Raw genomic sequence first — 26,885 nt, 5'->3', positions numbered from 1 at the left:
TTTGATGAAAAGTCATTTCTCATCCCTTATCATCTGGGGACTTGCCTTGTGTCTCCCTTGTGTCCAGATCCTGGAGCAGAAAGGGCCTCCCGGGCCATCTCTCCCTGTCCTGCTGGTTGCAGTCGCTCCTTGCTGCCCTGGTCCTACTGCCCTCATTGAGGCCACCCACCCCAGTGAGTGCCATGCTCACTCCTCATCATCACCTCTCAGTTGGTACCCAGGCCAGCCCTGCTGCAACAGCATGGGAATCGGCCTGAGTTGGTCTCCCACCCTGCCAAGGCTCTTTTCAATTCCAGGAGTTCCCACCCTTGCTTTCTTCCTCCCTCAACCTCACTGGCTTCACTGGCCTTCCAGCTAAAGAGCTCATCAGCATGTGTCTGAGAGTGGTTGCTAGAGAGTGACATGAGGTACTCCCACTGCTGGTCCAAATGCAGACTGGAGGATCATGCAAACACAAACTAGAAAAAACCATCCCCATCCACAGGGACCAGGATAGGACCCTTCAGCCTAGTTACCAGAACTTTGTCCAGCCTTAAGTGTCACTTGTGACATTTCCCCCTTGTTCTTCCCCTCCTTGGGGTTTACACCTTACAGATGCTGTGCACAGTGACAAGCCCAGCTCCACCCACCCCACCCACATAGTCGTGACTTGTCACATAGCCAAGCTCCCAACATGCAGCTCTTCTCTCTCTGTGCGTGAGTCAGCTCCACCAGCCCCCAGATACATTTTGTTCCTCTTCTCTGGATTCCCTCCAGTTGATCATCAGCTTTTCCCAAGCTACACTCTCTGGGTGGAATTAACACCCAAAAGTTGCAGACATTCTCGGTCCCTGACAAAGTCAGTGCATTCGTTGTTTGCCAGCCGGGCTGAGAGCTGACTGTGTGTTGTGCAGTGTGTTTCCTGCTTGCATTGATGTGTGATTGTTTTATGGTTTATTGCTCCCCACAAGAAGCCTTGAAATAAAGAATATTGGAGCACAATGGACGAAAAGGACATTTTTCTAGTACTGAGGGCCCCAGAGCTGAACATGGCAACCCAGGTGAGGTCTCTCCAGAGAGTGACTAACCCCTCCCTGCTCTGGGACTGAGGCCTTTGAGTACCCAGCTTAAGAATTTAACTGGTGTTTCGTGGCCATAACGTTGCAAACTACTATCCTGCCCCGCACCCCTGTCTTTCTGGGTCATTCCTGTCCCCCTCCCCCCCAAGTTCTCCCTCCTACTGAGGATCTAGGTTTCAGGTTATTTTTCTCCAGCTGCATTTCCCCAGACTGAGTCTCACCTTGCTGTTTGGGGCCTGTCTCTCTGACTTGCCTCTCAGGTGCTTTTCTGTCTTCACTGGAGTTCATGGCTCCTCCCAGGTTGATATAATCTATGCTATTCACCCATCATCTTTCAGGTCAGTCAGGAAGAGTCCAGTATTACTGAGTCTTGACCTTGACTCTGAGTTTACTCTACTTCATACATTACCCTTTGCTTATGCAGTATTGGAGACTGTGCCTTTAAGGGCGGAACTTCCTAGAGAAGAGAGTCTAGATGGGGCGCTGGGAAGCTCCTGTTGCTATGCACAGCTGACGCCAGCTAGAACCAGACCCAGAGAAAAGCAGCTCTCTGCAAGCATCATAAACACTTAGTGATCACTGAACACCACGTGGGAGCAGGAGTAGAAAGGAACTAAGAAATACCCTGAGTGGAAGAATGGGGACTCTGAACTGCTCCAGAATTAACTTTCTGGATACATAGAAAACAACAGGAGAAGGTTTACACTCCTCCCCCACCCTCTGTATCTGCAAGCAATGGGTGCCAGAAAAAAGGGAGATAGAGTGTTGCCCTTATTCCTAATAGCTGGTTCTGAAGCACATGATGTACTTACCAGTTGTCAGTGAACTATGAAAGCGCATTACAGAGATTTGAGCAGCACTGTGCACTCCATGCCAAAATAAAACGCAAGAGAGGTTTTCAAGCCGAGCCCAGAAAGAAAGTGAAACCACAGAGGAGTTTGTGACTGCTCCAAGGCTGCAGAGCCAGTCTTGCAAGTTTAGGGTGCAGCGTTCCTGATAAGGGACCAGTTTGGGATTGGATCTGGGAAAAGAGAGAAAACAGCGAGAGACTATTGGAAGCCCCAGAATTCATCCTGGACAAAGCAATCTGAATTTGCCAAGCAAAGGAAGTCACCCAGTCCAGAATGAAGCTTATGAAGGCTGGGCAGTGCTTGGACTGTGGAGACATGATAAATGATCCCAAATGCTACAAGAAAAGAGACATGAGGCAGTAGGGCCATGGAGAGCTCAAAAACAGCACACGGAACCCACACAAACAGAGATAATGCCTGGCCTGCAGGCTGTAACAAGCTCCACTTCTCCTCACTGCCACACCCCCACTCTCATTCAGGCAGGTTTATTGTCCATCCAAACAAACCAGTTTCTCAGCTCACCCCCTTATATTTTAGGGCTTCACTTTCTCCAGCTTCCAGGCCCTCTCAGCCAGTCTCTCCCCCTCCCCCAACTCTTTATAGCTTCACCTTAACTGATCCAACTGGGAGGGGGAGCCTCTGTTGCATGGGGGAGCTGGACTTACTTCAGTTAGAGGGTCAGCCACCCTGGGATATACCTTCCCCTTTTTAGGAAAACCTGCCTCTTTCACAGGCACTGATTTTCTGAGCTGCAAGGCCCCATCTGGACAGCTCTCACTCTGAACCCCATATAAATTCTACACATCAGTGTTCCCTAAATTCCCCACAATCCTTAAAGCCAGCCAGCCTTCCAATCTAGCCTTCCCCACCAGGGTAGTCCACATAATCTTCTCCGGGGCTTCCAGGTATCTCCACATAGAGACTCTAATTCTCCCTCAAGGTCACTGACCATGATGATCAGGTGACCGCTCCCTTCCAGAGTGGCCCAATGTGCCACAGCTTGCTGCGTTCTTCATTGGAATCATCTGTAGCTTGCATTCTGTGGCTGCCAGTTGCTCTGGCAGTTCCCCTGTCCTCATAATGGAGCCTGTAGAGCGGGTGTCCTCTGCCTCTCCTCCCACAAAGGACCACTGTGTTTGCCCCGGCCTCTTATCTGGGTCCTGGCCTGCTGATGAATTACTTGTTACATCTGTCAGGGTTCACTGAGGTGTCTGGGGTGAATTGCAAACACCTGCTCACAGCATGAGGGAGTCTTGTCTGTGCCCACAGGAGGAAGTTCTCTCAAAACTACTGGCTGCAGGCAATGCAATCACTCCACTCTGGGCTCCACAAGCCCTGCTCTTTCCCACCGGAGAATAGTAGCTTACACACCCCGCCTTGTTACACTTGAGTGCCCAGGCCCCTATCTTCTGGTCACCCACAATGTGCACTGATCCACTGCCTCCGTGGAGACGGTATCAGTTTACTGGTTTTACTCTGCTTAGCACAAGACACTTAGACATGTTTATAGTAAAACCAGTGACGTTTATTTAACAGAGCTCGAGTTTAAGGTTCAAATAAAAGGATTTGGAAATAGAAGGTTACAGGTAAAAGAAAAATGTACCATGCACTCTATAGCTATACTTAAATAAGTTACTTTCCTGACTAATAAGGTATTTCTCACCCAATGGTCACTCCATACCTCGCTTGTCCTGTCCAGAGAGCTGGGATCTATTTTTCATGAGACAGTCACGCTGGCAGAGTGTCTCCCCCATAATGGATAACATTTTGTGTCCTTTTCCCTTCTCTCATACAGTCCAAGACTTTTGTCTCATTTCGTAATCAGGGCGTTTCATTAACTTCAGTTCAGACCTGATGATCCCTTAGGTTTTCCCTTGGGTTCTTTTGTCTTTGTCCATGCTCAAGCCTGCATCTACTCCAGACTATATACAGAAGGTTGAACTGGGCCCAGGGATGTCAGCATTGACTGAGTCAGCTCTGAGACCCACCCTGCCTCAGGTGACATTTTTCACCTCCAACAATTTTGGAACCTAATATTCTACAAATTACTTAACTCTAAAAATATTTCTCATACAATGTCCCACACTAACAGTGGTAACCATCTAGTGCTTAGCTTTGGAGAGACCCCACAAGATCCCCTTCAGTGAAATACTGGGGAGATGGTTGGACACAGGTGTAATATTCCTTTCTGGGCATGTCTGGGTCGCAGGACTCTCTAGGTCCCCACTGTACCCTGATCTATCTCTGCCATTACCGTTTGTTCCCTGGCCCCCTTCTGTATCTGGAGCCCAGCCAACTCCTGGACCAGCATTAAGCACTCCTGCTTCCTATTCTCTGCCTCTACCTTATCCTGGGCTAATTTCTGTTCCTGTTCTATTAGCAGATAGATAATCTTCTGCTGGAGGTGCTGACATTTTGTTCAACAGAAAACAATAATGCCAGCCCTGTTAGAAACTGATGTCAGAGTCACTGAGGACTTGCAGACGTATGAAGAGACAGATGAGGCAAAACAAAACAAAAAATCAGTATAATTTGGGGTCACTGGAGGTGCCACCACTTCATAAAAATGACCCAGTGCGGCTCTGTGATGGGAAACAATGATCACAAACCGAAGTGGTGTCACAAGGGGTTGCCCTGCGGTCATATGAGGTTGTCTCCCCAGACAGATACATACTGAGGAGGAATAGGTGACGCTGTGTCCAAGTCCCCGATGGGAGAGAGATAAGGGATCTGAGTCTGCTGTTTTGCCCAAGGGGGTCTCAGACAGGCAACAATCACACCATGTTAAGACAACGGCACCCCAGGACATGGAACAACCAGAACAAGTAGACTCGCCATCGCCTGACAGCAGTAGTGGTGTTCCAGGGGAGCCCCGGTGCTCCAAGCGACAGTACATGGCAGCTCAAAGACTAATTGAATGCATTTAGTTATGAAGTTGTTTATAAGTATTTTTGTAATTTTGCAGTATATTTATGTTGGTTGTTTTAAGTGTTATTCAGTTTTGACTTGGAAGGGTTGTGCCTTTAAGGGCTGAGCTTCCCAGAGAGTCTTGTTATGCACAGTCAGCTGGAACCAGACACCGAATAAAGCAGATGTCTTGCAAGCATCTTAAGCACTAAGTGATCATGAGCACCACAGCTTATGCTCCCTCAGTTGATTTTCAATATATGGGAGAGAGCCATGCACAAGCCAAGTAGAGTTAATATGTTGCTAAGAAACTAACTCTCATTGACACCAGCTCAATTACACCTTCCCTTTATCCCCTCCACTTGGGATTTTATCAAAGGAAGTGATTGAATTTATCGGGCCTGGATTGTGTTGTGTTCCATGCCAAACAACAGAGAAGTTAGATAAAAACATAAATACTTTTGCTGGAAGGTTGCATTGTAACACTACTTTCTCTCTTTGAATTCAGAATAACACATACAAACCCCAAAACAGAGAATGAGAAAACAGGCTGCTCCCTAAGGCAGCAAGGTGCAACTCACCCCCCCACCATTTTACTTGGCTCTTTCCAGACTGGCTGGCTGCTGACTGACTCAGATCACATGGTTTTCCTCAGAGTTCCTTAGCCAGGAAATGATAGCTTGTCATTTTGAAACAGTTCCCAACACACCACATTTTACTCCTCATAAACTTCACCATGACGATAGCTCCTGGCTCCATCACCAGCCAGAAAGACTCACCATCTGGTAGCACATTCCCTGCTACAGGCTGCTAGAGCAGCACTGTCACCTAGGGCAGAGGGGTAGCAGAGCTCCCACCCTTTGCCCCAGCTTTCAAAGTTGCCCATTGTGGGGTGACCTGTTTTTCCTTTGGGAGGAATGATATGGTTGTAGTGTGTGAGGCCATGAGCCATTCGTTCCTGCAACTGCTGGGAGATAGAGAGGCAGCTAGCACTCGTATCACGCCGGTCCAAAGTGAATTTGAGAGGATCCAGCTCCCTGTCCTTGAAGGGTCTGGCTCCGATTCAGAGCTATGCTCAGCTTCTGGAATTTTCCTGACATTTCCAAAACAAGCTGGGGCTAGTCCCATCAGACTGCCCAAGTGAACCCCAGCCATGCCCTTCGTTCCCCCTGCCTCCGACTGTTAAGTTAGCACCAATGCTCCTGCCTGCTACAGGAGTGCTTGTAAGGAGAGATGGATGGACAGAGGTACAGTAGTTAATAGATGACATGCCAGTAGATGGCGCTAAGTAACATGCAGCATTGTGTCTGAGTTTTATAAGCCCAATATAACTTCTTCATGTGTGCACTTGCAACTGGCTTCTGGGGTGCAGCTCTCAACACTGGCCACAGGAAAAGGTGCAGGAGTCCTAGAGGTGAGGAAGTTTATTGCTCCTTTTCCTGGCCTTTCCCAGAAGAGGCACTTTAGGAAACAGGGCAGGAACACTGGTAGAGGGGCGGTGGTCTCAGTTACTCCAAGCCCAGCCTATTCCAGCAGATGCTTAGGAAGCAAGAGCTGGTTGTGCGCCATCTCACAGCTGCTGCAGTCCGAACCTCTCGCAACAGGAGGTGCTGTAGGCATTTCCAGTTTAGCTATTTACTAACCCCTGCAGCTAGTTCATTAGTGACTTTTGTGCTGTGACATTTCCTCTAACACCTGGGCTTGACACCCTGGGCTGATTAGAGGAGTCATCTGCAGTGATTCTGGAGGTTGGGGGGGGGGGGTGATTTCCATTCTCCCTGGGAGAACTGAGTCAGCATTAGCTGGGGGTGGCTGCCTGTGACATATTTCTCTTACTGATGATGACGGTATTGAGGTTATGGCTAAAAGCAGGGGACTTGGGGGGTGGTCTGTGTTTGCAAGGTCTCCTGAGTTACCTGGTGCACCAGCTCCCACAACTTGGAGTCCCAGCTGCAGGATATTGTTCCAGGAGCTGCAGCTAATAAATATCCTGGCACGGGAGAGAGTAGCAGGATGATGAACATATCTCTCTCTCTCCTTTCCTGTCCATTGCTGCTGTCATCCTGTTTCTATCTCTCCTGTTCCACTGTGGCAAAATAATGAAAGAGTGACGGGAGCAGGACACTGGACCCTGGGTCTCCGCGCTCCCTGTGGGTGCCCTGACCACTGGATTAAGGAGTCATCCTCTCTCTCTGGCCCAACGACTAAGTATTTGTCTGCAGCGGTGCAAGAGCCATTGTGTCAGAGATCGGGTGACCATGTTTCCCAAAGGGAAAATGGAACACTGAGCGGGGCTGGCCCAAGGCCCCCAGACCCAGGGCTGGCCCCAGCTGTTTGTCCAAGGTGCCCCCTCCCCCGGCTGTCACTGGTCACTCGAACCCTGCCAATATAGTAGTGGCACAAACTGCAACTGGCACATCTTCCCACCAGTAGCAGTTACTGCCATGTAAGGATGGGCAGCGCGGCTTCAGCAGATGTTACTGAGCTGACTCAGTTCATCTGATCATGCTCAGTACAACCTAGATAGGAAATTCTGCCAGGGAGCACTTTGTGCCACTACACCGCCCCTCCCCCCCCACTCGAGGCTGTTGCTGGAACCTGGCTGGTCCCCCACACACTGGAACCGTTGCTCCCCCCCCTTCCAGCCCAGCCTCCCCAAGGCAACGGGCTGGCATCTCCACTCTCCCCCACAAATGTTCCTTGCACCGCACCCCACTTTTTTGACAAAAGTGGACATTTGTCCCATTTGCTCTTGCGATCTTGATCAGTTTGACAAGAGCAAACAGGATAAATCCCACTTTTGCCAAAAAAAAAAAAGCAGGATGGCTGGGACAGGGCTTAAAAAAGGGACTGTCCTGGCCAAAACATATGGGCACCCTAATCAGAGAGAGCGTGAGAGTGAGTCTGCAGTGCAGTGTTAGGGTACCCACCTGGGAGGCAAGAGATACGGGGCCCAGGCCCCCTACTCTGATAACGCTTTAATTAGTTATTCACAGTGGAACAGGTTCAACAGGAGAGACTGAGGAAGCCGCACATCAGACTATCCCATAGCTCAGCACCACCCTCTTCAAATCCTTTCTCCCCCTCCGGCAGAGCAGGGGGGATTGAACAGGGGTCTCCCATATCCCAGTGTTCACTCCAACCACTGGGCTAAATGTTACAAGGTGGACAGCAGTGGCTCCACCTCCACTCAGATTTTGAATGAGACCTGCTCTGGTAGGCAGCCTCTGAACACACCTACCAGATTGGGCCCCACACAGACGTAGTTGGCCGAACGCCTGTCTGTTACTGGTTCGTGGCTCACGCTGGGGCTTAGGCAGGAGCCAAGCATCTGAGCGCCTAGAGGGAGGCAGGCGTACATACACGTCCTGAAACATAGGCACCGAGGGAACTTTGATTCTGAAAACTTACACACTGAGTTTAGGTGCCCAAGTACCGGCTTTGTGGACCTAGGACCTTCTCCCTGTGCTAACCCTCTTGCTAATTAATTTTCTTGTTCTGATCCAGTCAGTCACTGCAGTTAAAGTGAGAGGTGTGATTGTCTGGGAGTTATAGCAATGATCAAAGGATCCTAAAATGAATATTTTGCACAGCTCCACAATTTAGCCTGTGGACTGTGATAGCAAGAGGATGTGTCAAGAAGATGAAGTGAAATTGGCTGCTGTCAGCGAGGAGGTCTGGTCTTCTCAGCATACATCAGTTTTAAAGGGCTGGAGCGTTCAGAAGTTCAGAATGCTTCCTTTTAAGAGCACCATTTTTGAGTCACTTGCCCTGAATGTGTGGGAATAGCAAAGGAAGATGTGATGAGTCCTTATTTGTGTGATGAGCTCAGGGAGGGTCCACAGAGAAAACAAAAAGGTGGTCCCTCTCCTGCTGGCGCTTCCATTGTTGGAGAGCTAAGAGATCACGAGATACAGGGAGAGACACCTCTACCTCTGGAAGGGGCACAATGGGGAGGGATGGAATCTTACACGCTATCGCAAGGTTAGCTGGTTGCTTGTTTAGGAAAGGTACCAGAGAGAAAACTCCTCCAATCTCTACTTAAGCCTATCTAAGGGCTGCAAACGATGAGCAGCCCCCACTCCAGAAATGCGTAGAGGGAAAAGCCAGAATAGCAAACCCGAGTACATTCCCTCCCTCTACATGCTTCTGCCTCACCCTCTTCCCCTGGTGACAGACCATGCTAGACCTCACCTAAAGAGTGTGCATTATTTTAAATGCATGTCACTGACTGACCTGCAAGTGCAGCCCAGCCCAGGATACAAACTGCAGCCACGTGGATCATAGGACAAAAAGGAAAGTCAGACTTCCTTTTCTCTCCTGTACGATGTGGACTGAAATAGAAGGGGGCAGCCACCTCTCCCTGCAAAGGGACTCTGGAGAGACCCTACATCACAGAGTAACCAGCCCCAGGCACTACATCAGATCCTGGAGTGCAAACTCACCCAAAGACAGTGCATCTCACACCCCAGTCAGGTAGTGGGTCCATTCAGCTCCCCACAAAGAAAATGGTCAGAAATAACAAGCCCTGTTGTTTTAATGGGTGACATCAATTCATATTCGCACCCTTTCCATCTCCGTAAAGTTCCAGGTTTGAAAGCAGCCAGTCAGAGGGGTCTGAACAAAAGGTAGACCACAAGTGTGGAAACGTAAAAAGGGGACACTTCAATCCCTCAATCAGGGATGGAGCCACTTGGAACCTTCCAGAAAGCTAAGGACCTGATTCTCCATTGCCCTACACCTTGTGCAAAGTAGGTGTCAAATGCTATCACTTTTGCTGGTGTAAATGGTACAACAGGTGCAGGATAACAGAGAAACAGGCCCCAAGTCTTTACCCTAAAAGTAGGTGCAGGCATTTTGTTGTGATGCCAACAAAGAGATTTAAGTGCTGCTTTAATTGAAACCTTACCTATGGAGCTATTAATGATGCCCCCATCCATAGACATAACAGCCCTAGGTCCATTGGTAGCACTTTACAGATTTTTATTCATAATCCTCACCAACCCGTGGGAGGAAGGCAGTAGCCCTGTGTTACAGATGCGGAAGCTGAGGTACAATGAACTCCTGGGGGAATTCTGCACCACTGCGCATGCACAGAATTCAAGGGATTGCCCCTTCCCCTGCAAGGAGTGGCTGGGGCTGTGTCAGACCCATCCCCAGAAACTTCCCCCAGCTGCAGGAAGCTCAGCATCCTCCCCTGCTTCCTGCCCCGGTCACTCCTCAGCTGCGGCGGGAGGGGTCACTGTACGGGGAGCTGCTCCCCCATCCGCCCAACCCCTGCACATCCAGACCTTCCATACCCAGACACCCCTGCCAAGCCTCACCCTGTACGCCCAGAACCCCTTGAGCCCTCCATACCCAAACCCCCCCCATTGAACCTCAACCCCTGCATTTGGAGCCCACTGCACCCAGACCTCCACCCCTGCACCCAGACCACCCCCCCACTGAGATCCCTGCACTTAAACCCCCACCCTGACAAGCCCCACCCCCTGCACCTCTCTGAGCCCCCACATCCAGACCCACATGCCAATGACTCCCAACTAGCTGCACCCAGACCCCCAGCCCACCAAGGCCTACTCCCCCAGCACTAAGACCCCCCTGTTGAGACCCCTACACCTAGACCCCTCCACTGAGCCCCAACCACTTTCACCTGGAAGCGCCTGGAGAGTCCCATTGTCCCTGCACCTGGAACCCCCCCAACAACCCTCTGTGCATCCAGATCCCCCCACACCTAGACCCCTCACTGAGCTGCCTGCACCCAGATTGTCCCACACAGAATCCTCTCACCCCACACCTGGATCCCCCCATACTGAGCCCCTCCACACTTGGATTCTGCCTGGTTGAGCCTGCCTGCCCTTGGTGCACCTGGCACAGAGGGGCTGGGCCCCAGGGTATTTCTGGGGCAGGCCCAGGCCTTGTGCTGTGTCAGGATTGGGTGCAGCCTCACCACTGAGTCCATGTCCTGGGGATGGGGGGCTGTAGGGTGATCCCCCACCTTTGTACAGCCAGTGACCTGTGCTCCCCACTGCCATGCTAGAGCCTCTGCATTTATTTATTGACAAATAAAACTTGCAGAATTTTTCAGAATTTTAAATTTTGTGCGCAGAATTTTTCATTTTTTGGCACAGAATGTCCTCAAGAGTAACAGTGGTTGTGACTTTCCCATAGCTACAAAACAAGTCACTGGCTCAGGTGAAAACAGAACTCCCAAGTTCACACCCAGATGCCAGCTCTGACCACCAGGTCCCATTGCTTAGGGACTTCTGTGCATGTAGGGAGAGCTGGGAGCACCAGACGTTAGGGGCAAGGCTGCACATACAAGTTAGCAAGCTGACGCCTGAAAGAAAGGCCCAAACAAAGTGCTGATGCTGCATCTTTTTTTTAATTTTGCTTCTCCAAAGCGAAAGCAGAGCAAGTGATGGGAGGAAAAAAGTGATTTAAAACAAAACAAAGGAAAGGAAAAGGCAGCTGCTGGGTTATATGGGGAAAAAAGAGTCCCCAAAAGGGTGGAAATTCATAGAGGCCAAGCCCGCACTAACTCTTAATAAAATACAATACTGAAAATAAGATCAGAGAGTCTCCAAAATACAATATCTTAAGGGGTCGGCAATAATACAAAATAAGGTTCATTATGTACAAACAATTTCTGCTCTTGGTCTCTGTACAACGGTGTGAATGGGAGGCCCGTGTGGGCGGTCAGATGGAATTGTTGGGTAAGGAGACGTGGGGGAAGAGTGTATACTCAGACCTGACAGTGGTTCTGTGCTGTGGAGTGGGGCACAAGGAAGGGAGGTGCAGTGAGTGTCTGGTGAGTGGGTCCTGGGTGGACCTTGACTGGAGCAGAGTTGTTCTGAAGGATCTTCCTCTTCCAATGCCCATGGCAGAGTGCATGTGGAATCATGGCTGGGGTTTGCTGTGTCCAGGTCTGTCCCAAGTGGCTCCAAGAGTCAAACAAAACAAAACAAAACGGAGAAGAGAGGGAAGTGAGGGCAGCCCTCCTGCCCCATCCTGTTCCTTGACTTGAAGTCCACAAGTCAACAAGAGCCTTCCCATCCCTCCTCCTCTGGGAGTCACCTCCTATTTGCAGTCTCAGGGTGGAGGAGGAGGTGGACAGAGGAGGAGAGAAGGGCAGCAGCAAGGTGTTGAGAGGGGACCTCTTTTTATTATTATTATTTTGGGGGAAGTTGAGAAAAATGAGCCAAAGAAGTGTCTGGAGGAGAGTGAGAATGGGCAAGGACATGGTAACTCCTATTTACAAAAGTAGGGCAACCCAGACCAGGTCTGGCCTCAGGGATGGCTCCAGGCACTGGGCCTGGAACAGTTCTTTTAACAAGGGGCAGCTGAAGGAAGAGGAGCAAGGAAACATGCAACTCTTCCAGCAGGGTCTTTCCGGGTAGCTACAGGGAGATTTTGTGGGGAGGGGGGAACCTCTCTGGGTTGGAGTGAGGCCTCTGACACAGAGCTAGAGATAAGACAGTTTCAACACCAGATTCAGCAAGCCCTGGAGTTAAAGGGGTGAAGAGCCTGGTAACTTTGGTGCCAGCATCTAGAGAGTGGAGACCCACAGCTCTCTTTGGTGACCCTCATTTATTACATTTATTGTGGATACTGGGGCCTCACCATCACACGACGGAGAACTTCGTTCCATAAGGAAGGGTCTGTGGGGAGTGGGCAGGGAGGATCGTGCTCTGTCTTAGGGAGCTCTGGTTTCTCCAAGAGCTGCGGACTGAATTTTAAGTCAATTTATCAGAGTTTGGAGTCTTCCCCACAAAATCTGTGCACTGATCTCTGCAGATGATCAGAATGGAAGTTACGTGGGCAATCCATCAAAAGACAACTAGATCAAGGTAGGTCTTCTCTCAGCTGAGGCAGAAACATATTAGTCATGGAGTGAGGGGAGGAAATTATCTCACTCCCAAATTCTCTAGGAGACTAACCCCAAAGTTACCATGGCCATAGCCTCTCAGCTAGGCAATAAACTTAGCTCTCTTTCCTTCAGGTGCATCTGACATGAGCAAGGGATACAGAATTGGGCACTGCCCCCTGAATCTGGAGGCTTTGGGGAATGAGTTGGATACCTCTGAGGTCACATACAGATCTCCTCCTCCTCCAGCCCAGCAACAGGGTGAACATACACTGGTGAGGCAATGCTCACACAGGGAGGAGAGAAGGGCTTGGGCAGACACAATCCCTGGTTCTGGCAGTGACTGTGAATCTCATCCGAGAGATCAGCACTAACATGGGCTGTGGGGAAGTGACAGACTGAACCCAAGACCAGCATGGCAGTGTCTGAATGCAGTGTCCTCTCCCACCAAGTCCCCTCAATCACTCAGCGAGGAGGGGAGTCTGCATCCAGAGGGACGAGGCCTTGAGGTTCGGCAACTGCTACAAAGATTCAGCTGCGTCACTGGAGCGTGCCTCCCTGTGGGAAAGAAAAGACAGCAATCAGATTTGCTGCGTTTACCATCTATTCCCAGCCATGGGCACTGCTCTAACCCTAGCCAAGAGAGGGAAGCATTTTCTGTCCAACCCACTGGGCCCACTTCTTTCCACAATCCCAGGAGAGTTAATTTCATACCTGCCCTTATTTCAGTTTTGGGAGCAGAGAACTCCTCTAGGATCCCTTTTTCCTCTCCCTTTATTCCCCACCCACTCACTGATCTGCACCTAGCTGATCTGCTCTTCTGCTCAGCAGGGTGAGGAGTGAGAGGAAACTTCAGTCCCATCTCTGCCCCTTTCGTTGATGGCCTCACTGCTCAGACTATCTACAATGGGAACAAAGAGGGCCAAATAAGAGGGGATGTCTTTTGCTGTGGGTATTGGTTTGTACTGATCAGGATGGAATCTCCCAGTCCCAGCCCATTGCACCTGGGCACTGACCAGCCTGCAAATGTTGGAACCCTTTAGCCATCCAGCCCCCTCGTGTCTACTGGTCGCTATGCCAGAGCAACTCCACTTTCTAAACCCCTCGTGGACCCCACTCTTTTGATCCATGGAGCCTCACGTGGTCCTCTGTTCCCTGCAGGGAGCAGCCCCCCGCAGCCACAGTGCCTGGATTAGTGCACTCCCAGGAGATAGAAACAGGAAGGGAGCTCGTCTATCCTGCCAGCTCCGAGCCTTGTGTCAAAGAGCTCCCCTTGCTGGGGGCACAGGGTTACTCTGATGCTCTCCCCCTCTCACACTCTGCCCTTTTGGGGCTTGGAGACAAAGGCCCTGGAGTAGGCGGGGCAGGGAGAGGCGTTTCCAGCCTGCTTACCTCTCCTGGATCTGCTCTTTGAGGTGAGTCAGAGTTGGGTCAGTTTGGTTCTGGTCCGGGGCCCCCAGCTGGGATTTGCTCAGGTACTTGGCTGTCTCGTGGGCCCTGGCCAGGTGGCCCAGTATGCGCTCCTGAGGTCTTCTCTCCTCAGATTGCCCTTCATCCGTCTCCCGGCCCACAGGATGCTCCACAGGGAGGAAGGAGCTGTAGCCTTCCTCTACGGAGCCAGCGCCCTCGTCATAGAACAGGAGGCTCCGGGACTGAACTGTAAATGGAGAGAGCACCATTACAATGCTGAGAACAGGAGCAGAACCCAGGGGCATAAGCCGTCCAGCACACAGTCACCCCAGCACATTGTAAGCCACACAAGCCAACACAGCCTGTCCCACTTCAGCTGCCTGAGCCCAACACCTACGTCCATACACAGTGTCCCTGGAGTACACTCAGCCTGCTCTGTGGGGAATGGAGACGAATCCGTGATTTTCTTCTCCCATCCTGTCTTTTAGCATCTGTCATGTTTTGGTACAATGGCAAATGGAGAAGGGCACTGCTGTGAGACAGCTTTCCCTGGCAGGGCCCAGGCAGGCACAGACAGGGCTATAGGCGCCGACTTCCCCTCTGCCCAGTGGGTGCTCACCCGCCCCCCTGGCCCTGCCCCTGCACTGCCCTCACCCGACCCCCATTCCACCCCCTTCCCCCAAGTCCCCACCCCTGCCCTGCCTCTTCTCCGCCTCCTCCCCTGAGCAGGCTGCATCCGTGCTCCTCCCCCTTTCCTCCCAGAAAGTCCTAAGTGCTGCCAAACAACTGTTAGGCTGTGGGAGGGAAGTGCTGGGAGGGAGGGGAAGGAGCGGGGTCATGGCGCGCTCGGGGGGGGGGAGGAGGAGGCAGCAAGGAGGGGGTGGGGGTACAGGAAGCTTGGCTGCCAGTGGGTGTGGAGCACCCACTAATTATTTCCCATGGGTGCTCCAGCCCCCCAGCACCCACGGAGTCGGTGCCTATAGACAGGACACTGCTGTGAGACAGCTCTCCCTGGCAGGGCCCAGTCAGGCATAGACAGGGCACTGTTGTGAGACAGCTCTCCCTGCTGTATATCTATCAAGAGGAGAGGGGTTGGGAGTTCCTCTAATCTGGGGATTAGAGGAATGTGTCATGTCGGACTCACTTTTACTGGTTGTATAAATGTCTGGTGCCGGAGTTGCTTTCACTGTCTGTGATGTGGAGGAGAATTCTGGGAGACATGGCATCATGGATCCCAGGACCAGAACAAAGCACAGCACCAGTACCTGGGGGTGAGACATTAAAAAACCATCAGCGCTGCCAGCCACAAGACAATGCTGTGATCCCAGCACACAGACCCCCAGCAGTGGGAGACCATGTGCTCAGATTGACAGCTGGGTCACTCACTCTGCTCATTTTAGATTATCAGGAGAAAGGATTAAGTCTGCTGTCCTCTACTTTTGCTTTCTCTGCTCCATGTGCAGGGCCAGCTAGACAGGTAACTTCAGTCTTATTGCATGGGTGGGAGATGGTATAAAGAGAAGGGGGTTAGATTCACTAGACAACAGTTTGGGAAAGAGGAGCCTACACCTAAGAGGTGAAGCCAGACTGCTGGTACAGACAATGAATACAGTTTGGGGGCATCATTTAAAGCAGGAGCTAGGAGAAAGCCAACAGGTGCTGAGAAGCACTCAGGCCAAATACATTTGCTAAGGATGTCAGCTAAATAAAGGTATCTCTGTATCCACTAAAGGACAGGACCGAAATGACAGATGCACTGCCCAGCCTGAGATCAGACATCTTGTTGATTTATCAGAATTCAGATTAAGGAGTTACATAAAAACAGGCAAATGGTCAAAAATAAAAACTATCGGTGTCTATACGAATGTGAGAAGATGAAAAGCACGAATAGGTGAGTGAGCATGTCTGGCAGTGGAAGAAGATCTTGACATAACTAGAATTATTGAAACATAGTAGAATGATGAAAATCAATAGACTATTGTAATACTGATCTATCACTATACAGGGGGGACAGGTTAGCTCACAAGGGGTGGGTGGGGGAACAGTGTACGTGAGGTTCTATAGTATCTAGGGTGATCATTCAGAGTAAGAATCTGTGTGGATACAAATCCCATGTCACGAGAATACAAATGGACTAATAGTGTTATACTACCAAGCTCCAGCTCAGGCCAAAGATATTGATTGCACAGTGCTGGAAAGATCAAGGAAGCAACATAGCCTAGTAAAAAACAATAATGAGTGATTTCTACTACCCACGTATAAATTAGTCAAGTGTCACATCAGGACAAAGTCTAGAAAAGCAATTTCTTGACACCTTAAGCGAGTACTTTTTGGAACAGCTAGTTCTAGAGCACAAAAGAGGAAAGATTTTTAATTCAGTCCTGAACAGAAGTCGGTTCATCAAGAAACAATAGCTGAGTGACCAAGTAACCACAGTATAATGAAGGGCACCAAATTCTAGCACAGTGACACTACACTTTAGAAAGGGGGATTTCAAAAAAGGAGACGCTGGTCCAACAAAAGCTCCTATAGTCAAAAGTGAGGAAATGAAATTAGTTAAACTCAACATGAAGGCTACTCTCTCTGCGTGGAGGCTACTTATGCACACAAAGGCACTCAGGCCCCTCACCAACTCAGGAAAATGGGGGGGGGAACAACCCAGAATGGGTAAACCCAAAGATTTAAGAGCTTATTTGAGCCAAAAAAGATATCCTTCAGAAAATGGAAATTCAACCCTAATGAAGCCAGCAGAGAGGAGCATAAATGAGGGGAGGTGAAATGGAAGATGGAAATTGGGAGGGCAAAGGGGGACTACAAAGAGCAAATAGCCAAAGACAGAAAATCAAATAACAAATTATTGAAATATACCAGAAGCCTCTGAGAGAACTGGTACATCTGCTGGACTGCCATGGAGTGAAGGCAGCAACTAAGGAAAATAAGACATTGCTGAGAAGCTAATATATTTATTTGCATTAGTTTATAGCACAGCTGAGAGATACCTGTCCCAGACCTACCATTTCCAGGCAATAAAGATGAAGAGTTGTCAGAGACTGAGGAGGTCCAGGAAGAAACAGATACATGAAGGAGCAATGAGGTACTAGGCCCAGATACACAGTTTACATCCAATGGTTCTGAAGGAATTTAAAAATGAAGTGGCTGAGCTGCTAACAGAAGTATGCAATCTCTCATTAAAATCTTCTCCTACATGGGAGCCCTGGAGATTAGCAAATGTTTTATCTAACTGTAAAAAGGGGAGATGCTAGGAATTACAGGCTCACTTCAGTACCAAGTGTCTTGAAGCAGGATTAAAAATAAATTTGGAAACACCTGATGTACTAGGAAGAAATCAGCACAACTTCTGTAAGAAAAGTGTAGCCTCCCAATCTACTAGAATTTGATGGCTCTGTCAACAAAGGGGTGGATAAAGGATAACTGATTTCATTTATTTGGATTTTCAAAAGAACTTTTGACAAAGTCCTGCACAAGAAGCTATTAAGAAAATTATTCTAGATGTCACAAGATGAGAGGTAAAGATCTGTCATGGACCAGGAACTATCCAAGAGGCAAAAAAACAGAAAGTACAAATAAATAAGTCAATTTTCCTCATGGCCAAAGATTAATAGTGGCGTGGCCTGTGTGGGTCCATTTTAGGACTTGTGGTGTTGAATGAATCTACCAACGATCTGTGAAAAGAGCAAACAGGGAGGTAGCACAAAATGATGTGGTTAGTGCAGGCTAGAGCAGACTTTGAGGTATTTCAGAGGAATTTAACGAAGTTAGATGAATAGGCAGCACAATAGTGGATAAAATTCACTGTCGAGAAATACAAGATAATGCACGTCGGAAGGAATAATTTGAACTATTCATACATCTTGCTGCATTAAACATTAACTAGAACCATACAGGAGAAAAGATCTGGGCACCATTGTCAGAGCTCAATTACAGCTTTTGCTTGATGTGCAGTGGTTGACAAAAAGCAAAGAAAAGGCTGTTTGCATGACAAATGAGATAGAAAATATTATAATGCCATTATAATGGCATACTCTCACTGGGGACACTATGCTCAGTTCTGGTCACCCACTCTCAAAAAATGAAATAGCAGCTGTAGGGGGGTTCAGAGATGGGCAATGAGAATGAGTGAAGGCCTGGAGAGACTCTGTATGATGAGAGATTGAAAAGAATGGGATTGCTAAATTAGAGGGGATACAAATAAGGGGCAAGAGAGAGTTAAATAATGAATGGTGCAGAGAAGGTAGATCAGACACTCCGGTTTATCCTTTCTCATAATAAAAGAACTAGGGGGAATTCAATGAAACTGAAAGGCAACAGAGTTAGAACAGGTAAAAGGGAATGATTTTTAAACAGTGCAGAATTAATTTGTGGAACTCCTGCCACAAGCTATCTGAGGCTAAGAGCTTAGTAGGATTTATAAAAAGGATCAGGCATGTATGGTTAATGAGAACATCCACACTGACATTAGAGGGGATAAAAAATACAGTACAGGTATAAACCCTCCTGCTTCAGTGCATAAACTTCCCCTGTGGACAGATTATTTCATCAGAACTGCCTACAGCAGGGTTTCTTACACCTTCTTCTGAAACATCTAGCACTGGCCACTGTCGGAGGTGGGACAGTGGACTAGAGGTACCCCTGGTCCAACCTGGTCTGGCAATTCCTATATTTGGCCTCAAAGGTGGGGAATATAAAGCAGTGAAACAGGGAAGAGGCTCTTCTGGGATCCGAGAAATATGCTGAGGATCCTTGGAGAGAGGGCTATGTGCTTGATTTCCCCCCTTTATTCCAAGGAAATAATTAGCCTAAATAAAACCCCTCTTTTTGTTGGACACTGGCATAGTATCCACTAGTTATTCAAGGCTGGAAGCATGCTATAGAGAACAATTCCTGGCCTGTCTGGGAATGGGGTGATGGATAAAGGTGCAAAAGGAATCATGGCCAATATAGAATGGAGGGCCTGAGGCACATACCATTAGGCAGGTTCCGGTCTGTGTGGAAGCCATTTTATATGGTCTGGAGACCTTCCCAGCCACTAGGGCCTGGAGCTTCTGTAATTGCTGGAGCAGAGTCCTAGGAGAGAATACAACCACAATGAAGAGGGAACGCTCACCGAGGGATATGAGACTGAAGGTGGACTCTCCAATGTCCACCTCAGCTTTTCTCTGAATGAGAAGATCTCCTTCACTTCTCCAAGTCCTCCCACCAGATAGACCTGGGAAGCAGAAAAATGAAGGTGATAGTGATGGAGGCAATAATGGAGCTGAAAGGAGTTGGGCGAAGGACACCTCTTCTCCTGGTGCTACATAAACCTCCGCCCTGATCTCCCACAATCAGATTTAGCCAGAACTGGACTCCAGTCCAGGCTGCCAGATACATCCAATACCCAGGGTGGGGTGCATGGTATGGCCACTGCCACAACCCCACAATACAGGAGATTCCAGTACTTCTGGGGAACGACATGACCCCGCCCCTGGTGGTGTGACCTCACAGACACGGGGTGGGTGAGCTCACGCCAGCAGGGGCAGGGCAGCATGCTGTTCAAAATGGCGTCCCTCATCTGTGAAGCCAGACCAGGGCTGGCTCTAGGCACCAGCCTAGCAAGCAGGTGCCTGGGGCAGCAAACGGGAAAGGGCAACTTCCCGGGTGGTCTTAGGGCAGCACTGCGGCGGCTTTCAGCGGCACGCCGGTGGCAGCAGCTCCTCCAGTTCCCTCTTCGGTGGCAGTTCAGCAGTGAGTCCCTTAGTCCCTCTCTTTCTCTTTGAGCTGCCGCTGAAGTGCCGCCGAAGAGGAAGACAGGGAGTGAAGGACTCGCCGCTGAATTGCCGCCGAAGAATGAAGTGGCGCAATTGAGCTGCTGCCGCCGAAATGCTGCCGTTCGGCTTTTTTAATCTTTTTTTTTTGCCGCTTGGGGCGTCAAAAACGCTGCAGCCGGCCCTGAGCCAGACAAACCCACATCTGGTTTTGTCTCAGTACCGGACAGGGGACAAACCCTAGAAAATGAGGGCTGTCTGGCCCAAACCGGATTAACGGCCTGCCTTGGGGGGCACATCCAAGAGCACTACCCACACTCCCTGGAGCATAAGGCTGAGAGGGAAGCAAAAATAAAATGTGATCCGTTTCAACTTCATCTCTCTTGGCAGGCGCTGCAGGGGGCTGTGGGCAAAGCCAAATGTAGAGCAGAGTGAATAATTCCTCCTCTGGTTGCCCTGGCTGACACATAACAGGCTTACTGTCTTGTTTAAATTACCTCACATGTACCCGCCCCCCAGTTCTGAACATATTACTAAAGAGCAGAACTGTTTAGCCGGCATGGCAAAGGAATTTTCCGGGGGGGGGAGGAGGAGGGGTGGCTGCAAGGAGCATTAGTGAGCCTTGGGCTCTGTAGCCAGGAGGCCCAGATTTTCTTGTTACAAATTGCCTAGTAATTTCCCCTCTGCAGCATTGCCAACTCTTGCAATCTTATTGCAAGTCTTGTGGTAGTTGGGGTTTTCCTTAAAGCCCCAGCTCCTGGAGTCTGGTGATTCCAGGAGAATCTTAGATTTCATATGTTTTAAAAGTTAGTTTCCAGCCCGCATGGCCATAGAGGAAAGTGGAAAACATGACCTCTACAGGCTTACAAGGCCGATAAAATGAACTCAGTGTTTCTTATTTTGTAACAACTCATGATTTTTAAGCCAATCACATGAATATGGGATCCTGACTCATGACTTTTGAATGCTGCTTCTGCTCCTGGCTGCTTCTCAAAAGCACAGATGGAGGAAATTCAGGGGTTGTGCTGGGAAGGGAGGAATGGGCTGCCATTCACAATCTTTCCAGCAGGTGGCAGGCCACAACCATCTATGAGGTTACAAAAGAAACACGGATTGAAGGCTGGGAAGGCATTTGTCTGACATCTCCGGGGACGGGGTCTCTAAAGAGCAGCATCTGACCTGGAAGCTGGAGTCAGAGCCTCAGCGTCAGGGGATCAGAGAAAAAGAATCTGACAAAGAGCCTCAGATAGGCCCCTGGCGAGCTCCAATCATGGTGGTGGGGTCAAGTGGGAAGATGGGTTTGGTTAATAGGGTCACCGGTCAGTTCCTGTCCCATTGACCGAAGGCTCGTGGATGAAAGGAATCCCCATGTGCAGCTGCCAGAGCCTGTGTGGCTGTGAGGAGTGTATCTAAGTGCATGTGCAGGAGGTTGTGAATTCAGAACAAAGGGAACATGTGCATAGGAATACGTTCAGGAGAGCCCTCCCTACTCACCCCAAACTTCTGGCAGTCCCTAGCTGCTGACTCTGCTCTTGCTCTGCCACACATGCACAGGGAAAGGAGGCCGAGCTAACTCCAATTCCAAGTGCCGCTTCCTATTTCTATGGCATGTGTATGTGCCTTCCATGTTATAGATTCAAAGGAAACAAATTCCTGGGGTGGAGAGGCTGCCAGCTCTGAGCACTGAGACCCCACGCGCTCTCCAGATTTTCAGCCCAGGAAGCCAGGGGCCTGCTTTAGGGCTGAGAGGAGAGACTTACTCCCTTGGGCAAGCAGCTGTGCCAGTGTCAGACAAGGAGGAGCTCCCACAGGTTTGGGGGAACGGGGGAGATATAATGGGTGCCAGACACCGAGAGGGCCCCCTCAGGCTGCAGGGGATAACAGGGTCTGCACTGGTGTCATGTTTGGAGAGAGCTGCTTTGGGTTAGATGGGACCTATGCCCATGTCAGATGAGGAGAAAGTTCCTAGAGTCTGTCCAGTCACCTTGTAAACCTAGCTCTTTCTTCTAGGGAAATCCCAAACTGGTATCTTATGCCCTTGTCTTCTCCCAGGCCTTCTCCCTAGCCCTCTGTGCTTCGGAGAGCAGAGCAAGGGGGTTCAGAGATGGGTGTCATGCCTTTTGGGGCCTCCTGCATGGGAGCTTCCATGGAAACAAGGAGAAGAGTGAAGGGGTTTGAGCGGCAGTCAGAATCCGGGGAAGGATTCTGGGCTGTGGGAAGAGGAGAGGAAGGAAGGGAGGCAGAAAGCTCCCTTGCTCCTTCCCTTTCTCTGCTGACAGCCCCTGCCTGGCTGACCCAACACAAACATTCCACACTCTCTAACCAAACCCAGCTGAATTACTGCTGCCATTGGAGGGGAACCAGGCCCTGCTGAGCAGCCCAGACTCTGCCAGGAATTGGGGGAGGGCTGCCTTGCCTTTCCTTCCAAGCACTCCCCTGGCCTCCCTTCTTGGCAGCCCACCCCAGAAGAGATCGGGGTTGGCTTCTCTCACCTGTTTGCATTTTCTAAGGTCTCCACTTTTTTCCACAGTTCATTGTTTTCAGATGTGAAAGTCTCAACTCTGCAGGAATAAAACCCAAATCCCGTTAGTTACAAACGTTGCAAAAAAGAGACAAACATTGGACCCCGTCCTCCATCAGAGTCCAGCCCCTGAACAGCCCTGTGTCCTCAGCCTCCGGCAGATGTGCTCCCACCTCCAGGAGTCAAATGATCAGGTGCAGTCTAGCTACATGTTCTCAGCTGATGCTAACAATCAAGGGATCAGAGCAAAGACTGAATCCCTTCAATGCACATTAATTCCTTCGCTGTGTTTCACTCGCATGGTGCCAAGTGGCTACAAGTCTTGGACCTGGGAAGAGACTCTCACTAGGTCTGGGAGAGTTACTACAGCCATGTTACATTTGTAGCATATGCAAGGCCACATAGATGTCTCCATCATCAGCAAATTACATCCATGGGCCATGGAAAACATTAACAGAGGACCTTCCACTAGAACAATTCTGGCCTCTCTACCCCCTGAGATAAAGGAGAATTTGCATTAGCTGCACGCTATTAGGGAAAGACAAGTTTCAGAGTAACAGCCGTGTTAGTCTGTATCCGCAAAAAGAAGAACAGGAGTACTTGTGGCACCTTAGAGACTAACAAATTTATTAGAGCATAAGCTTTCGTGGACTATAGCCCACTTCTTCGGATGCATATAGAATGGAACATATAATGAGGAGATATATATACACACATACAGAGAGCATAAACAGGTGGGAGTTGTTGTTAGGGAAAGAGAATCCCTGGCTCAAACATGTGACCAGCTCTAGCCATTGGAGGGCAGTGGAGAACCTACACACTCTCTCTTTTCTCCAAGTTCTTCTCTGTAACTACTATGGTGAAAGCATCCAGCAAAGTACGGGGAACAGCTGAAGGGAAATTTCTGCAGGGCTGGGGGAAGAATAGTGGCCATGGAAGTGACAATAATAAAACAGAAGACTTTCCAGTACATACAACCATGTGAAATGACCTTGTCCAGTTTCTGAACTACCCATTCAATATAAAAATTGTGCTTAAAGGGACACTGCCAGGTTGAACCTTTTAAGCCCAAACTGTAGGCTTTGTACTAACTAAGGTCAATAAAAATGTTTTGGTTACACTTGAAATTGCAACGAACATTTTTTTGTTAAAATTTTAAATCTACACTGTAGCCCAAATATTGCAGCACAGTGCTAGAGTAATAAACTGCCATGTACATGCAGACACTATGGCCAGGAGTGGGGATGAACCTAGGACCTTCAGGACTGAAAGTACATAACCCTGCCACTCAAACTAGAGGAGCAATCCCATCAGCTGTAAGACGTAGACTTTTATCCTTAATATGGGCTAATCACCAGAGGGAGACATGCTCACACACACATATACACTGTATTATATAAGGGCATAAGAGCCAGAAGGTGAAACTGACTCATCTGTTTTCACAGTGCATTCCTCTCCACTTAGCGAGGAAAGTGAAAAGTTAAGTAGGCCTTTTAAAGAATCTGACCACTGTAAAGATCTCAGGTATTATTAATGACATAGGAAAGGACACTATTTTATAATACTGGTCATGAAATTCGATCCTTGCGGACTGGTTTCTGGGTCTGAGAGGCCCATTTGGGGCTCCACACAAGTGCAGGGGATTCTCTTGCATGGATCTGATTGCAGGGCCATGGCATAGATTATTTCTAACCTGATAGTGTCCCATTACTTTAAACTTGTAACCGCAACACAGCCAGCCAGCCAAACTGGGATCTATGAAGGGAAGTAGATCCTGTTGCCCTAGCTCACATTTAGAGTGACCAGATGTCCCGATTTTATAGGGACAGTCCCGATTTTTGGGTCTTTTTCTTATATAGGCTCCTATTACCCCCTAACCCCGTCCTGATTTTTCACACTTGCTGTCTGGTCACCCTACTCACATTATAAGGAAAAAACCAAAGCTCAAGCAGGGGACTTTGGGGAACAAACATGGCCTTAGCTTCTTCCTGGCTATCAGCCACTTGCGTCATCAGCTTTACGTATAGGGATGAGGGGATTGTATTTAATGCCCCAAAATGTCCATGCTCCCATGGCATCCACCATATGCAAAGTAGATAACAGCGTATACAGAAAGCAGTGAGATGTACAATTACTGCATATGTTCGTGCAAATGTGGGATTTCTGATCTGAGCAGATGCACATGTAATGTAGTGGTAGTCACACTACCATTACCAACATTTGAATATAGGCTGTCAGAAGAATCTGTATTTGGGTATGTACTTGACAAGTCATTTACTTGGTTTGATCCACATTGTAGTTAGCATAGGCTGCAAAGCCAGAGGGGGGCTGGGCCATGGCCTGACCACTTTTTGGCTGGGCCAAACCTCAGTGGCACTGTGACCCAGCGTGCAGATTTCGAGGTGGTGGGCATAGGAACTCATAGACTAGGGGTGTCAGGTGCTGGTGGGGGATGCACCTCAGAGGGAAAGAAGAGGGCCATTAGATGGTGGGGAAAATCTGTGCCTGCCCCCACCATTTTAAATGGCACTCCAAAGCCCCTGATTAGTGACCAGACAGACCACAGCAGCTTCTACTATAGAAACATTCATCTCGCCAAACATGCTACCCGAACAATGGGTCATAAGGCCTGGGATCTTGGGGGCAAACAGAATAAGGCAAGCAGATGTGACTGGGCTGTTTAAGGAATAATCTAGTGCTGCAAGGGTCTGATAGGCTGTCTGGGGGCAGAGGGGAGGCTGGGTTGGGGGGGTCTGTGCACAAACCAAACCAGTGTGTCAAGAAACCCATACAGTTCTCATGAAATAACCTGACACCTGTACATAGAATCATATTTAGAACTAAAACCTCAAACACCCCAAAGTCGGGTGCATGCTGAGGACTCACCACTGTCAAACAGGTTGTCACCACTACTAGACTGTGCTCTGAGCCACAGAAATTAATTAAAGGAGCCAACTGAAATCTCAGATACTTTAAGAATATTTTTAACTTAACAGCCCTCGGAACAGGGCTGCCAGCCCAAGCATGCAGTGCCGTTGCTTTTGCTAGCAGTAGTGTTTTGGACCATCCCTCTACAGTACTGGGATTGGGAGAGAGAGCTTTGGGGCTGATGCAGCCATTTCTGTGGGGGAAATGCTTAGAGCTGAATTCCAGCCCCCAGAAGTGGCATGTGGAGTGGACAGCCGGATGGGCTTTAGAGCCCCAAGCACGGTACAAACAGGATGAGAAGTGACAGTATGCAGGCCAGTGGTCCTCATCTCCAGTAATACCTTTGTTTGGATGCTCAGAAGGGAGGAGAAGACACTTACTTTTTCTCTAGACACTCCACATATTCCTTCTTCTTCCTGCGACTCTCCTGAGCAGAGATCTGGGAGGTGAGGAAGTACCAAACATGAGTCAGCACTATAAGTCTCAAGCCACTTCTCCGCCCTCCCCCCAGTTTTGTTACATGCCTGCTTCCTTTGTGCCTGCTTTCTTCTGTCCAAAGGCAGAATGGGCTATCACACTTGCCATTCACATCTGGCCACAAAACACTTAGGAAGCCAAGAATGGGACATTTAGCATTGCCCAATGTGAAGGTTACAAAGTTCTTTTGCAATGTGCCTGAACCCCATCCCCCCCACCCCCACAGGCATCTCTGGGGTCACTTGAAAACCTACTGACTCATGTGGCTACGTGATGGGGTTGGCTGGAAAGAATCTTGCCCTAAACCATCTTTGAATTACCCATAGTGACTAATACATGCTGCAGGACCTCATCAGCTCCCCCATGGGGCTCCTGTTAATCTGAGAGGCTCAGGGAATCTCACAGCCTGTACCCAATTATATGATTGAATATATATGTTATGGTAGTGCCCAGCGGCTCCATTCAGGATTTGGATTCCTTTGTGCTGGGTGCTGAACAAACAATAGAGGAGAACATGGTTCCTGCCCCAAAGAGCTTGCAATATACTTTGGAACAAGCTGCAAGAGGCGATTGTAGGAAGGAGGGGGAGAGGCGAGGGTAACAATAGCAATAGGACGGTGTGGTTACACTGGCTGGCTATGACATCTGCGCAACTTAATGTTTCTGAATCATTTAAACCAGAGGTGGGCCACATCCGCCTGCGGGACTGTCCTGCCTGGCCCCTGAGCTCCCGGCCGGGGAGGCTAGCCCCTGGCCCCTCCCCCAATGTCCCCCCCTTCCCTGCAGAGCTACGCCGCTGCGCGGGCAGCGCTCTGGGCAGCGGAGCTGCATGCTTCTGCTGAGCAGACCGGCAGCGCGTCTGGCTCCGGCTGGTGCGGCAGCCAGACATGCTGCTCTGCATGCTCTGCTTGGCGTGGTAAGTGGGCCGGGGCCGGAGGGTTGTATGAGGGGCGGGAGGCCCCAAGGGGCAGTCAGGGGACAGGGGGCAGTTGAATAGGGCGGAGGTTCTAAGGGAGGGGCGGTCAGGGGATGGGGAACAGGGAGTTTGGATAGGCGTGGGATCCCAGGGGGCCTGTCAGGGGGCGGGGGTATGGATGGGATCAG

At 49.5% G+C, this 26,885-nt stretch overlaps 2 protein-coding genes across 2 annotated transcripts in view; both read right to left on the bottom strand.

Moving 5' to 3' along the window:
• Window positions 1-1,948, bottom strand: part of DGKZ (diacylglycerol kinase zeta) — a 101,695-nt gene extending 99,747 nt beyond the window's left edge. The window contains exon 1 of the mRNA XM_054025900.1: window positions 1,871-1,948. The gene's annotated coding sequence lies outside the window, so the exon portion shown is untranslated. The remainder of the gene's footprint in view (window positions 1-1,870) is intronic.
• Window positions 1,949-11,179: 9,231 nt separating this feature from the next.
• CREB3L1 (cAMP responsive element binding protein 3 like 1) overlaps window positions 11,180-26,885 on the bottom strand; it is a 67,150-nt gene continuing 51,444 nt past the window's right edge. Inside the window, exons 7-12 of the mRNA XM_054027979.1 lie at window positions 25,685-25,743; window positions 22,348-22,416; window positions 19,076-19,175; window positions 15,235-15,355; window positions 14,073-14,337; window positions 11,180-13,238 (exon numbers count right to left, since the gene is read on the bottom strand). Coding sequence (XP_053883954.1) covers window positions 13,202-13,238; window positions 14,073-14,337; window positions 15,235-15,355; window positions 19,076-19,175; window positions 22,348-22,416; window positions 25,685-25,743 — 651 coding nt within the window. The 3' untranslated portion in view covers window positions 11,180-13,201. The remainder of the gene's footprint in view (window positions 13,239-14,072; window positions 14,338-15,234; window positions 15,356-19,075; window positions 19,176-22,347; window positions 22,417-25,684; window positions 25,744-26,885) is intronic.

Source organism: Malaclemys terrapin, chromosome 4, assembly GCF_027887155.1.
Source record: "Malaclemys terrapin pileata isolate rMalTer1 chromosome 4, rMalTer1.hap1, whole genome shotgun sequence".
Taxonomy (NCBI): domain Eukaryota; kingdom Metazoa; phylum Chordata; order Testudines; family Emydidae; genus Malaclemys; species Malaclemys terrapin.
The sequence above is the reverse complement of the archived record's forward strand: the minus strand, read 5'-3'. Positions and strand labels throughout refer to the sequence as shown.